This window comes from Ascaphus truei, chromosome 9 (genome assembly GCF_040206685.1).
Source record: "Ascaphus truei isolate aAscTru1 chromosome 9, aAscTru1.hap1, whole genome shotgun sequence".
Classification (NCBI taxonomy): domain Eukaryota; kingdom Metazoa; phylum Chordata; class Amphibia; order Anura; family Ascaphidae; genus Ascaphus; species Ascaphus truei.
Genome location: NC_134491.1, coordinates 13,701,557 through 13,713,921, shown reverse-complemented (window position 1 = coordinate 13,713,921; position 12,365 = coordinate 13,701,557). Strand labels below are relative to the sequence as shown.

Below are 12,365 nucleotides of genomic sequence, written 5' to 3'. Positions count from 1 at the left end.
TCACCTTGGATTTAGCTCCACACAAGCGAGCATTACATTTATATTTTAAAAACATTTTTGGAATGTAAAAGTAAGTAATGCTTACAAATCTGTAACAACTAAAAGGTTGTATTAAAGTTGTATTAAAGTGTACTTACTTATTACTCTGGATAAGATCATTTCTGTCCATTTTAATAGGATTTGAAGACCCTGGAACAGACACGCAGTTTTATACTCAACCTACTGTACACAAGGTCCTAAAAACCAGCAACAAATATAGCTGTGCAGTAGCTTCGTTTATCCAAGCTCTGGGTACAGACCAATGAATGCAGGCAAGAAGAAATCAGTAGGAACGCTCTGCATCATGGTCAGGAAAAAAGGACCCCTTTTGTTTTTCATCATATCTTTTTATATTTCTTGCTCAATCCCCATGAACATTTGCACAATTGTACTGCACAACCTTATGTAGATTAACTCTATATAAAGAAGCACAATGTAGACAATCATCTGATGTTAACCAAAATTGATGTCACTGTATCACGTCAAAGAAGAAAAAAAAGGTGCAAGCGCAAACAGCACTACTTAAAATGTGCAATGATATTTAAGTGAACGTAAATATAGTTCAATGTGGTATGGTGATTAATCAAAATTGATACTATCCTTGGAAAAAGTGCAGCTCCCAAACAGGACTCAAACCCAGTCCAGACACAGTAGTGGCACAAAAAATGAGGGCGCAAATTTTATCCACCGACTTGTGCAGCGTGGTCCAGGTGTACTACGCCTCCTGGATACAAGAGGGACCACACTGCACAAGACTGTCAGACACCCTGGGCCACTGTGAAGGGCACCCTGCCCTCAAACTTTCCAACCCATATACCAGCAGGAGGAAGCCAGGGGCCCTGAAGAGCCCATCTAGATGTTCTTCTGAGTTGGTTACTCTATATAACCCTACTGCCCGATTTTCACGTGGAGCACGCGAGTTTAACATCCACAGATTTATCCGATTCGTATTTAAATTGTGTATACTGTGTTGCACTATTGTTGTTATTTGTTTCCTTTAAAAAAGAAGAAACCCCAAATTTAAATACGTGCCAATTTTTTCCATTGTTAACACTGATTTTTTTTTTTTTTTAAATAAACACCGGAGAACAAAAAATAACAGAAAACCAGAATCTCTAAATATAATAATAAACTCCCTGCATCACCGGCCCGTATCTGTATTATGTTAATAGCATATACAGAACATATAAGACTTATAAACACAAACGGTTTAATAGCCCAATATTTTGACTCAAACAGGGGCCTTTTTATATCGTTTGAGCCGAAACATTGCGCTATTAAATCCCCTTCTCTGAGTTTGAAGCGCCCGTCCTTCCCGGTATGACTGACGGGTCGCAGCAGTTACTAGTGTCGCGTTTTTCCGATCTGATAAAGGCCCCATTGGGATAGTGGAAACGTAACGCTAGTAATGACAACTTTATTGTACCATGTGGTGTGCCGGCTTTCCATTCTGCATAGTATGTTAGCAGCAGCACCCGCCCCAATCTTTTTTATATTATTAGTTATTGTGTCCCGACTCCTTTACATACATATGCCACTGTCTTCATCCACTGTATGCATATAATACAATACATTGTTACCATGCACACACACACACACAGTGCACAATAAATGAGTACTTCAGTACAGATATATATATATATATATATATATATATATATATATATATATATATATATATATATATGACAGTGGTTGACAAATCACCAAAAAATCTACTCGCCACACAAAAAAATCTACTCGCCACCTAGTACCACACGTGGGCTGCTTGGGCCAATAGGAGCTCGCCACGATGTTAAATCCACTCGCCCGTGGCGTGCAAATGTATAGGTTTGTCGAACACTGGATATAGATAGATATAGATATATACACACACATTCAATGTCCAACCACCGGAAGAGATCTCTGATCTCCTCTTCCGGCGATGTTACAATGAATAAAGCAGCAAGGGTTTTACTTAAAAACAGTGTCTCTTGGAATGTTATCTGTGCTTGTCCTTCCCCCGGTGTAAATGCGATTTATGGCGAGGTGCTCAATGGTCCCTGAATGTTAGTGATGTAAGAGTGTATGTGTGTGTGTGTGTGTAAATATAAATTAATGAAGAGACCACAGTGTACACACCGCATTACAAAAGGTGTGTGTGTGTGTGTATACACACACACACACACACACACACACACACACACACACACACACGTCAATGATATGATTATACAGTATATAAGTTCATTATATATATATAAATAAATTAGATGTCACCATGACCCCAGCACATTATTATTAGAGTATTATTGGCTCTCATACAGTATATATCCCGCTCAGGCCTCGCCGCCACTCCCGAGTATATTCCCCTCGGTCTGAGGTAACTTCCCCCCTGCCGGAGGCTGCGGCCTACTCCCCCTCTCACCTTCCCTCCGCCCCTCGCGCTGCCCGGTGAGGTGACGGTTATCGGCGGAAACTTCCCGCCTCCATTATTATTCTCCTCATCTTTAGTACCCAGCGTCACAATTTCAAATGTAACCGCCACCCGGCTGCGCGCGCAGGGGTCCTGACCACACCCCCTCTATGCTAACCTCCGGCTGGCCCGCCCGCCCGAGATCACCAGCTCAGTGCCTGAGCGAGAAACTAGTTATTTATCTCCCTGTGCATCGTCACCCGCGCTGGAGGAGTTCGCAGCGATGTAAATAAATAGTCCTGTATTAACACTTGGGAGACCCCAGTTGAAGAGAGTGTGGCGGCTCTGCCAATAATGCTGCGGGCGGCCCTCAACAGCATCTGAGTGTATGCAATGTATGCCGGCTCCCTAGCTCCTTCTCTGCTCTCACAGGCGCGGTTTAACGTACAGGATATTTAATGCAATATAGAAAGAAATAGCTATAACTGACCGTACCAGTATGTATTCAGAGTCTACACTGTGCGGAGACAGTGTTCCGTATCTCTGACGAGGTGGCCGAGTGGTTAAGGCGATGGACTGCTAATCCATTGTGCTCTGCACGCGTGGGTTCGAATCCCATCCTCGTCGGATTATTTTTCTATTTGTTCTATAAATACAACATTTCAAAGTGTCACCTTTCTTGCATCAACTAACCCCACAAAAAAACAAAAAAGTCACAGAACATTCATATTTATTTTAAAAATCCCTTTTTATTGGTTTGTCAAAACAAAAGAACAGCAGTAGTATACCTTTCTAATTCTGTATCAGATATACATATATTTGCACCTATCTTTAATTGGAATGTGACTTGGCCACTTTCTATAAAGCAGTGACCCAATTCCGGTGCATCCTCTATGTTTTATGACAATTTAAAGAAAATGATACAGTATGTATGTGTAACAATGGTCTCCGGTTCCCCCTCCCTCACCATCATGCAGTAAGGGCAGCTCCCTTTGCAGGGCTGTTATTATTGGTTCCTGCTTGGGGTTATTTCATCCAATTGGGATCCCGTGCAGGTGGAGGCGCTGCCACTCAGTATATTCGTTACCCCAGGCTCCCAGTGGCGGAGGCTCAGATCTCTGTGAGCCAACATGTAACGCCTGCACTAATAGACCCTTCACTCTAGAGCAGGCCTGCACAACTCGTTAAGCGAGAAGGGCCAAACTGCTCCAAGGAAAAAAAATTTGGGCCGCACGGGTAAAATCATCATCATCTTTTCTCCAGCACCTCTCATCATCATCATCCTCATATATCTCCCCCAGCACCCCTCATCCTCATATCTCCCCCAGAACCCCTCACTATCAACCTTTGCGATACTCCCCATCTATCTCTCATACCCCCATCTCTCCCCCTCACCCACACACATAATACTCCCCCTCCACATCAAACACACAATACCCCCCTGCACACCACACACTTCCCACCCCCCTGCACCTCACATCCTTCTCCCCCGTGCACCTCACATCATTCTCCCCCCTGCACCTCCAATGACCCTCCCCTGCACCTCCAATGACCCTCCCCTGCACCTCCAATGACCCTCCCCTGCACCTCCAATGACCCCCCCTCCAACCACCCCCCTCTGCACCTCCAATGACCCCCCCCTCCAATCACCCCCCTTCACCTTACCCCCCCTGAACATCACCCCCCCTGCACATCACCTCCCCTTCACATCACCCCCCTCCCCTTGGACATCACCCCCCTCCCCTTGCACATCACCCCCCCCGTCCCTTGCACATCATCCCCCCCTCCCCTTGCACATCACCCCCCCCTCCCCTTGCACATCACCCCCCCCTTCCCTTGCACATCACCCCCCCCTCCCCTTGCACATCACCCCCCCCTCCCCTTGCACATCACCCCCCCCTCCCCTTGCACATCACCCCCCCTTCCCTTGCACATCACCCCCCCTCCCCTTGCACATCACCCCCCCCTCCCCTTGCACATCACCCCCCCCTCCCCTTGCACATCACCCCCCCCTCCCCTTGCACATCACCCCCCCCTCCCCCTGCACATCACCCACCCCTGCACCTCACATCACCCCTCCTGCACTTCACCTCCACCCCCCTGCACATATCCCCCCCTTCACATCAACTCCCCCCTCCCCTTGCACATGACCCCCCCTGCACCTCACATCACCTTGGGACTGCGCACGCTTGCTCGCAAGCAGCGGGCACCGTAAGTGCCGCACTTGAGAGCGGGCTCGGCTCCCCCGGGGAGGAAGGGGAGAGCGGGCTCGGCTCCCCCGGGGAGGAAGGGGAGAGCGGGCTCGGCTCCCCCGGGGAGGAAGGGGAGAGCGGGCTCGGCTCCCCCGGGGAGGAAGGGGAGAGCGGGCTCGGCTCCCCCGGGGAGGAAGGGGAGAGCGGGCTCGGCTCCCCCGGGGAGGAAGGGGAGAGCGGGCTCGGCTCCCCCGGGGAGGAAGGGGAGAGCGGGCTCGGCTCCCCCGGGGAGGAAGGGGAGAGCGGGCTCGGCTCCCCCGGGGAGGAAGGGGAGAGCGGGCTCGGCTCCCCCGGGGAGGAAGGGGAGAGCGGGCTCGGCTCCCCCGGGGAGGAAGGGGAGAGCGGGCTCGGCTCCCCCGGGGAGGAAGGGGAGAGCGGGCTCGGCTTGCTGGATGAAGGGGAGAGCGGGCTCGGCTCGCGGGGGGAGGGAAAGCGGGCTCGGCTCGCGGGGGCAGGGAGAGGGGGCTCGGGAGGAGGAGGGGGGGGAAGCAGCCGCCGCGGGCCGCACAGTGAGTGCCGGCGGGCCACATGCAGCCCGCGTGTTGTGCAGGGCTGCTCTAGAGTCTAGAGGGAAAGAGGGCTACATATGTATGCACACACAGGAGTCATACATACAGGCAGCCCTCGCTTTACAACGAATGGCTTATCCAACGCTGTGCAATGCGTACCTATGTTCATTTTTACAGCGCCAAAACGGCTTATCCAACGCTCTTACGCCGCTTTGCAAAGTTGTTTATGTGTATATAATATATATTATATATTATATAGTATAATACAGTATATGCACTATATAATTAATGTATGTGTGTGCTGCATATCTTATTGTCTGCGTAAAATATTTTGTGTATTTTAGCATTAAAAATGCCTTCAGGAACGGAACCTTTAATTTAAACAGTGTTCCTATGGGAAAACGTGTTTCGCTTTACAACGTTTCGCTATCCAACGCCATTTTGGAGTAATGCATTGTGTCGGATAACCGAAGACTCAATATACTAAATGACTTGCCTAGGCGCCACAGCTGTCTAATAAATTATAAAGTGTAATACAGTGGATAAAATGATGTTACCCGACAGGGTACTTCTCAAACCTTCCAGGGAAATATGCTCGGATTTCCCACAAGTACAGTCGTGATTGGTTGTGGAAAGTGAGCGACCCAGTCAGGAAAAACACATGTGAATAAAAGACATATATAAAAAACAATTAATGTGCAGTATTGTGATTCATTACTAAATAAATGTGCATAGATCTTGGCTCTGGGGGAGAACCTACTTACAGCACAGGTAAGGGTAAGTTAGCTTATTTCTGATACTTATAGACGATGATATGATTTGTGAGGTTTTCTTTGTGTAGGACTTTTTCTCCCCTCTTGAACTTCCCTTCTGAGGGTTACTCCAGGAAAGGTGTAGCTCAATTTCTCATGGTATGCATGTAAAAGAGGAGCAGAAAAAACGGCCAATAGTATAGCTTGCAGAGAACAAAGTTTTATAGGCAGTGAAATCGTAGGACATGTACTCACATTCAGTACACTGATATCATGCACATAAAGGTTTCTTTTGCGCTGTGTGCGCCCGCTGTGATGTCTCCCTGTCCTCCTCTGTTCCTAGTTCCTAGTGTACTGAATGTGAGTACATGTCCTACGATTTCACTGCCTATAAAACTTTGTTCTCTGCAAGCTATACTATTGGCCGTTTTTTCTGCTCCTCTTTTACATGCATACCATGAGAAATTGAGCTACACCTTTCCTGGAGTAACCCTCAGAAGGGAAGTTCAAGAGGGGAGAAAAAGTCCTACACAAAGAAAACCTCACAAATCATATCATCGTCTATAAGTATCAGAAATAAGCTAACTTACCCTTACCTGTGCTGTAAGTAGGTTCTCCCCCAGAGCCAAGATCTATGCACATTTATTTAGTAATGAATCACAATACTGCACATTAATTGTTTTTTTATATATGTCTTTTATTCACATGTGTTTTTCCTGACTGGGTCGCTCACTTTCCACAACCAATCACGGATAACCGAAGACTGCCTGTATTTATATAGTCACGTGTGTGTGTATTATTGATGAGGAATCTGTAGCCCTTGGGGACTGGAATTGGCCACCCCAGGCAGGCGAGAAAAAGTTAAACCTCATTACTTTGCAGAAGGCGGGGCTGGCGCGAAAAACGTGCATGGGCTGAGCATTAGTTCTTTTAAAAGAAATACTAATAAATGTTAAATTAAATAGACCTTTGGTCAAAACCGCAGCAAGAAAAGCCAGTAGAAAAGGAATCAACTAAAATCCAGAATTATAACATGGTTGCCCAACTCCTGTTGTGCAGCATATAATCAAGGTTGCAATAAAACCTATCCAAGCTATTGCACTGGACTGTCCCCTTTATACAGCTCAATCCCCCCTCCCCCGCCCTGCAGAGAGGCCAGCAACTCATGTGGTGTCTTCCATCGACTGCTCAATATGCAAACATATTGAACAATGCAGGACCACAAAGCATCATACAATGGAGATGCAATAAAATGAAATTACTCTGCTATACAACACCATTTCTATGATATTTAACTGCAGTTTTAGAATTAAATGGGTTTGCCAGCTGTGCAAGTTTAGGCCTGAAGACCTAGCCCAATAAAAGCTGAAATTAAATATACAATGCATACAGTTTTACTAGGGGTCATACACAATTGATATAATTCAGCAGCAATTGCAGATTTGAAATAACAGCAAAGGTATAAGGCAGTATTTTCAGCCATTTTTATGACTACTCCCGAAGAAAAAAAAAAATTCACAATATTTCTACAGAACAGAAAGTTACAGAGAAGTCATCAGGACAAAGAACATAAAAGGCAATTTGACATTTTCTTCTTTTTTATATTTCCACCAGTTATGTTGACCTGCACATTTAAAAGCCATTTCACATTACCAGTGCCACCTGCTTCTAGATAAAGCGGGTGGCACGTTATATGTGGATTTCAGGGTCATATAACAAGTTAGGGCACGGGTGGCGAAGTCCAGTCCTCAAGGGCCACCAACAGGTCAGATCAAGGATATCCCTGCTTCAGCACAGATGGCTCAGTCATTGACAGCCACCTGTGCTGAAACAGGGATATCCTTAAAACCTGACCTGTTGGTGGCCCTTGAGGACTGGAGTTGGCCGCCCCTGCGTCAGAGAATGTTATTCAGCAGAGGGCATGCTGGGAATGCCCAGCCTCCCCGCAAACTAAATATCAAAAGCAGGTGTGGAGAAAGCCTTGCCTTATTACACACAGATGACAAGCTACAACCAAAACACCTGCACCCCGCCATTCAGAGTCTCACAGTTTGGACGGGGAATTCTGCTTTGGGTCACAGACTTGAATAAGATAACTAATAAAAAAAAAAAAAACTCCAAACAAACGTGTTACGGGTTGAAATTTTTAAAAATGATGTAATAAAAAAAAAATAAAAAACCAACAACCCATAATTCTAAAGCAGTCTACAGACATCTCATACACAACACCCTCATCCTCCCCTCACTCCCCCTGCCACTCCTCCTGTGCCCAGCCTGGCATGTCACTGGAAAAGTCAAAGTCCGTTCCCTTATACCGCAAGGCATGAAGGTACATAACCAGGTCTTTAGGAGACGGGTCTGGCCTAACAACCCTACACTCCCCACACAACGGATCCCTTAGTCTTTGGCTGCTTTCCTCTTGATTGATACAGACGATATTGTCACTGCCTGCCTCCTGACTCGGTGTTGGGGCATTCAACTCCTGAGATGAAGTACCAGCCTCTGGTTCCTCCTTTGCTTGGGCAGCTGTTGAGTCGTTGACGTTTAGTTCTGGTGGTGTGCATGACTCCGGGCCCTCACAGACCTCGAGTCCCACACCGTACTGAAGATCCTCTTCTGAAATAGCCAAGATGTCCAGACTCTGCTTAGCTTTATGCTCTTCAACTAGTGACCGGAGCAGCTCCTCATTGGTTTTACCCAGGTCACCCCCTTTCCCTCTGTTGGGTCCCCAGGCCTCGGTGTTGTAGATGGGGTCGTTGACAATGGGATGTCCCAGGTACTGCAGGTGGACCCGGATCTGGTGCGTGCGACCGGTGTAAGGGAAACATTTCACCACGCTGGACCTGCCGTTGTAGCTGAGCCTCTGGAAGACCGTTTTGCAGGGTTTGCCTTTAGGGTCCACACAACACACGCCAATCTTGTAAGAAACCACCAGGATGGGCTCTTCGCAGGTCAGCTTTTCCTCAGGAAACTCACCGCACACTCTGCACACGTACTCCTTCTCCAACTGTGAGCAGAGCACAAAAGGTAGATCATGAAAAAGGTCTGTTTTACAGCTCACACACAATATATACCCCTTATGACCCTAAAGTATAAACCTATAGTATGTTAGAATTCCATATTGTCCAACTATGTTCCATCGGATGACGTTTTCCAGTCTTTAATGAAAAAAAAAAAAAGGTAATGAAAGTTCTGTATATAATATTATAATTATAGGGATACAGAAAAGATTGCCAAGGCACTCTCAGGATATCTACACACATCCACTCGTAATGCTCTTCAGCGTCCCTCTGCAAGTCCGTCGTGTCCGCAACATACATACATACAAGTTCCGGCTCACGCGATGCGCGCGGGCACACACGCTCGGCGCTTTTGTAAATAACATTTTTAAACTTTCTCGCTTGCTCGGATAGCCTCCAATTACACCCCCCCCCCCTCTCCTCCTACCTCCCGCGCGTGCAAGTTGCAGGACACCCAGCGCTCATGCTCTAAGCATGAGCACGCTCAGCGCCAGCGGGGACTCAGCCTAATTACCGTTCAAAGTAAGAAAAGACGAAGGCAAACAAGGGATTAACCACATCAGCGGTATGTTACTGCAATTATTATATCAATCCTACGTGCAGACAGAAAGAGTCACAACGTTTCGGGGTGTGGGACGACAAGCCCACCCGTCTTCAGGTAAAAAGACAGACTCACGACTCCCTGCATCTTTTAAGTAGCGATTCTAACGAAGGGTGGGTTTGGCCTTCCCGAAACGTTGTGGCTGTTTTTGTCTCTGCGCAAAGGACAATTGCAGTGAAATACAGCGGAAGTGGTGAATCCCTTGTTTTCAGTCGTCTTTTCTTACTTTGCGTACAAGATTACAACCACAACGAACTCCCATGTGCCATTAAATGGTATCACAAACTACAATGAATCTGAACGTCTACAGGACATGTAATTGCTGGAACTTCGCCACACGTTTTGATAAAGGATGTTGTGATTGGATAACCTCTTTCCTAAGGCCGAGTCCACTGTGCCGCTGACCGCGCTTGGTGCGGTCAGCACAATGAATGTGAATGTGTCAGGCCACGCTCACACAGCGCGCGCTAGCCGAGACAGATGCAATTGTCTTCCAGGCACGCTGAAGGGTCACATGACCTCAACCAATCAGCGCCAGTCACTGCTTGGCCACGGCACCTCCGCTCGCGCTTAAAAAATAAATGCCGGACAGCCGATGCTTGGAGAGTTGGTGACACCACCTCTCTCACGCGTGAGAAGTCCTACCTGCCGCTCTCGCACTTGCTCATCAATCCTCTTGGACACTTCCAGGGTCTTGGCAAACATCAGCACACCGGAGGTCATGCGGTCCAGCCTGTGGATAGTGTGCAGCTCTGTCAGGTTGTGCTCTTTGCCCAGGATGAAAATGACTGTGTTGTGACGGAAGCGGCCGCAGGGGTGGACAGGCAGTGACGATGGCTTGTCCACCACCACCATCTCGTCGGTATCAGCCAGGATACGCAGGGGCTGCGCAGTCACGGGGGGCTCGTGACGGTGCACCGTGTTCCGGAGGAAATCATTGTTCTACAACATACAGAAGAAAGAAATGTCAACATAGCTGTGACATCCCACTGAAGGGTCTGGGGGGCGGGGGGGACGACGGTTAATGGGAACGAGAGGCTGTGATACATGACTGATCTAGTGGTGAGGGCTGTAGGATCCCTAACCCAACCTTAGCCCAGGTGCCATTCGCACACCCCACCCTCACTACGCCAGCTCTAATTAAAAAGGACACTTAGGCTGCGCTTATAGTGCCAGCGACAAGACCGTCGTGTCAAAACAAATGCATTGTCGCCGTCGTCTGCGCTTATAGTGCACGCGACGGCAACAGAGCGACAGTGCTACCAAAAATCTGGTAGTCACCGTTATTTGATTTTTTCGGCGACGGTCTCCCCTTATGGCCAATCAGAGCTTCTCCGTCCCTCTGCCTTCCCCCTTTATGATGTGGGTGGCTACAACGCGTGACGTAATCGGCACTATAAGCGCCGCCTTATCCTCCTAAAACCCACCTCAGGAATCACTCACTACCCCAACCCACATCTAGGTGCAACTCGCCCATCCCAACCCCATGTCAGGGGGCCCCAAACTGCACCTCCAACCCCCTTTATAAAAGGTGCCACTCACCACCCCAAATCCCCCTCACTCGCCTTGAGCACGATGCTCAGGTCCGTCACGGTCTCCTGGTTGAGCCTCAGCCTGCCGGCCAGCGCTGCCTGCCGGTAATACTCCAAGGGCTCTGCCCGGAACTCGGCACTGAACACCTGCATGAGGCTCTTCCCCACCCAGCGACCCTTACAGTACGTCTCGAAGTCGAAGTAATACGGCCGGACTTTGCGCAGCCCCCGCTCCAGGTACGACTCGGCCTCGCGGAAGTGTTCCTCGCCGAAGCTCACGCCGGTCTTCCGTTTCCCGGGAGGCGGCACGTACCGGCACCGCTGCTTCTTCCCAGGGACGCCAGCCTCCCCTTCCGGGCCTTTCCTTTTTAGCGAGGCCTCGGACATAGCACCGGACACCGATCTGCAACACAATGTGATCAGCTGCAACCGCTTCCTCAACCCGACCAGACCGGCGGCAAAGATCATCACTCACGTGGAGGGAAAGCAGCGCTGGAGTCGCCTGTTGATGACGTCACTAATTAAAGGGCTCTGGATGTGAAGGGGCATTAATGTCTGACAGCTGAGAGCATGTCATCCACCCCTTCAGTGACAGAGGGACACACACACTAGATCTAGGATCCCACATATTATTAGTTAAATTAAATTGTTTCAACTGAAATGTATACAGCGCAAACTGAAATAACACATTAAACAATTAAATGTGAAATAAACACAGTGACAAATCAAGTGACGCTCTCGCTTTAGTTGTGTTTAATTTTGATTAAATAACATTTATTATTTTATGATATATTAGTCTAAATTATTTTAATTGTATTATTTTTACCTATTTACATTTGTTCATTAAGGTTCCTGTCAAGTGTAGTTATTTCTATAATCATTTATATTTTATTATATGTATTTTTTTATATATACATAAATATTTTATTTTACCATATATTTGGCCAATTGCGGTTCTTAGGATATGCTAACACCTGTTTTCTTAGATATTTTATGCATATCTTCATTCGTGTACAATGTTTTTGTTGTATATGTTAGTATATCCCTTTTTGGGCTGTCAGTACTTTTTTCCATCCTAGCTTAAATGATATGCACCACCCCTATTGCCAAGATGGGAGTTAGAGGGACTATTTATATGAGATTGAGCACACCTTTGAAATCAATACACCCCTGAAGAAGCTCACACCTGGATCGAGTGAAACGCGTAGGGTGGTACTTTACCAGCCTGCTGTGAACACGGTTCGTTGCAGGTCCCCTGCTGATGC

General features: G+C 47.6%; 2 protein-coding genes and 1 non-coding gene across 4 annotated transcripts in view; 1 reads left to right on the top strand and 2 right to left on the bottom strand.

Moving 5' to 3' along the window:
• The window catches only part of KNL1 (kinetochore scaffold 1), a 31,344-nt gene extending 28,752 nt beyond the window's left edge, over positions 1-2,592 (bottom strand). Inside the window, exons 1-2 of one of the 2 annotated variants that reach the window (XR_012803759.1) lie at positions 2,447-2,592; positions 138-189 (exon numbers count right to left, since the gene is read on the bottom strand). Coding sequence is in view for 1 of the 2 variants with exons in the window: in XM_075613419.1 (XP_075469534.1) it covers positions 138-169 (32 nt within the window). In the remaining variant the exon portion in view is untranslated. The remainder of the gene's footprint in view (positions 1-137; positions 190-2,446) is intronic. The other variant, XM_075613419.1, reaches the window with a different exon arrangement.
• Positions 2,593-2,979: 387 nt separating this feature from the next.
• TRNAS-GCU (transfer RNA serine (anticodon GCU)) lies at positions 2,980-3,061 on the top strand. The gene has a single exon. It is a non-coding gene; the product is annotated as a tRNA-Ser (tRNA).
• Positions 3,062-7,325: 4,264 nt separating this feature from the next.
• On the bottom strand, positions 7,326-11,616 carry RPUSD2 (RNA pseudouridine synthase domain containing 2). Its single transcript, XM_075613418.1, has 3 exons — positions 11,134-11,616; positions 10,214-10,510; positions 7,326-8,954 (listed from the first exon to the last, which is right to left on the bottom strand). Exons 1-3 carry the CDS (start codon positions 11,566-11,568, stop codon positions 8,190-8,192), a joined length of 1,497 nt encoding a protein of 498 aa, XP_075469533.1. The 5' UTR covers positions 11,569-11,616; the 3' UTR covers positions 7,326-8,189.
• Positions 11,617-12,365: the final 749 nt, after the last annotated feature.

Excerpts from the sequence above, each read along its gene's own strand:
- RPUSD2 (XM_075613418.1), bottom strand. The coding sequence starts at position 11,568 with ATGATCTTTGCCGCCGGTCTGGTCGGGTTGAGGAAGCGGTTGCAGCTG. Across the intron at positions 10,511-11,133 it reads ACCTGAGCATCGTGCTCAAG|AACAATGATTTCCTCCGGAA; the intron begins GCGAGTGAGGGG and ends TGTATGTTGTAG. Across the intron at positions 8,955-10,213 it reads AGCAAGTGCGAGAGCGGCAG|TTGGAGAAGGAGTACGTGTG; the intron begins GTAGGACTTCTC and ends CTCTGCTCACAG.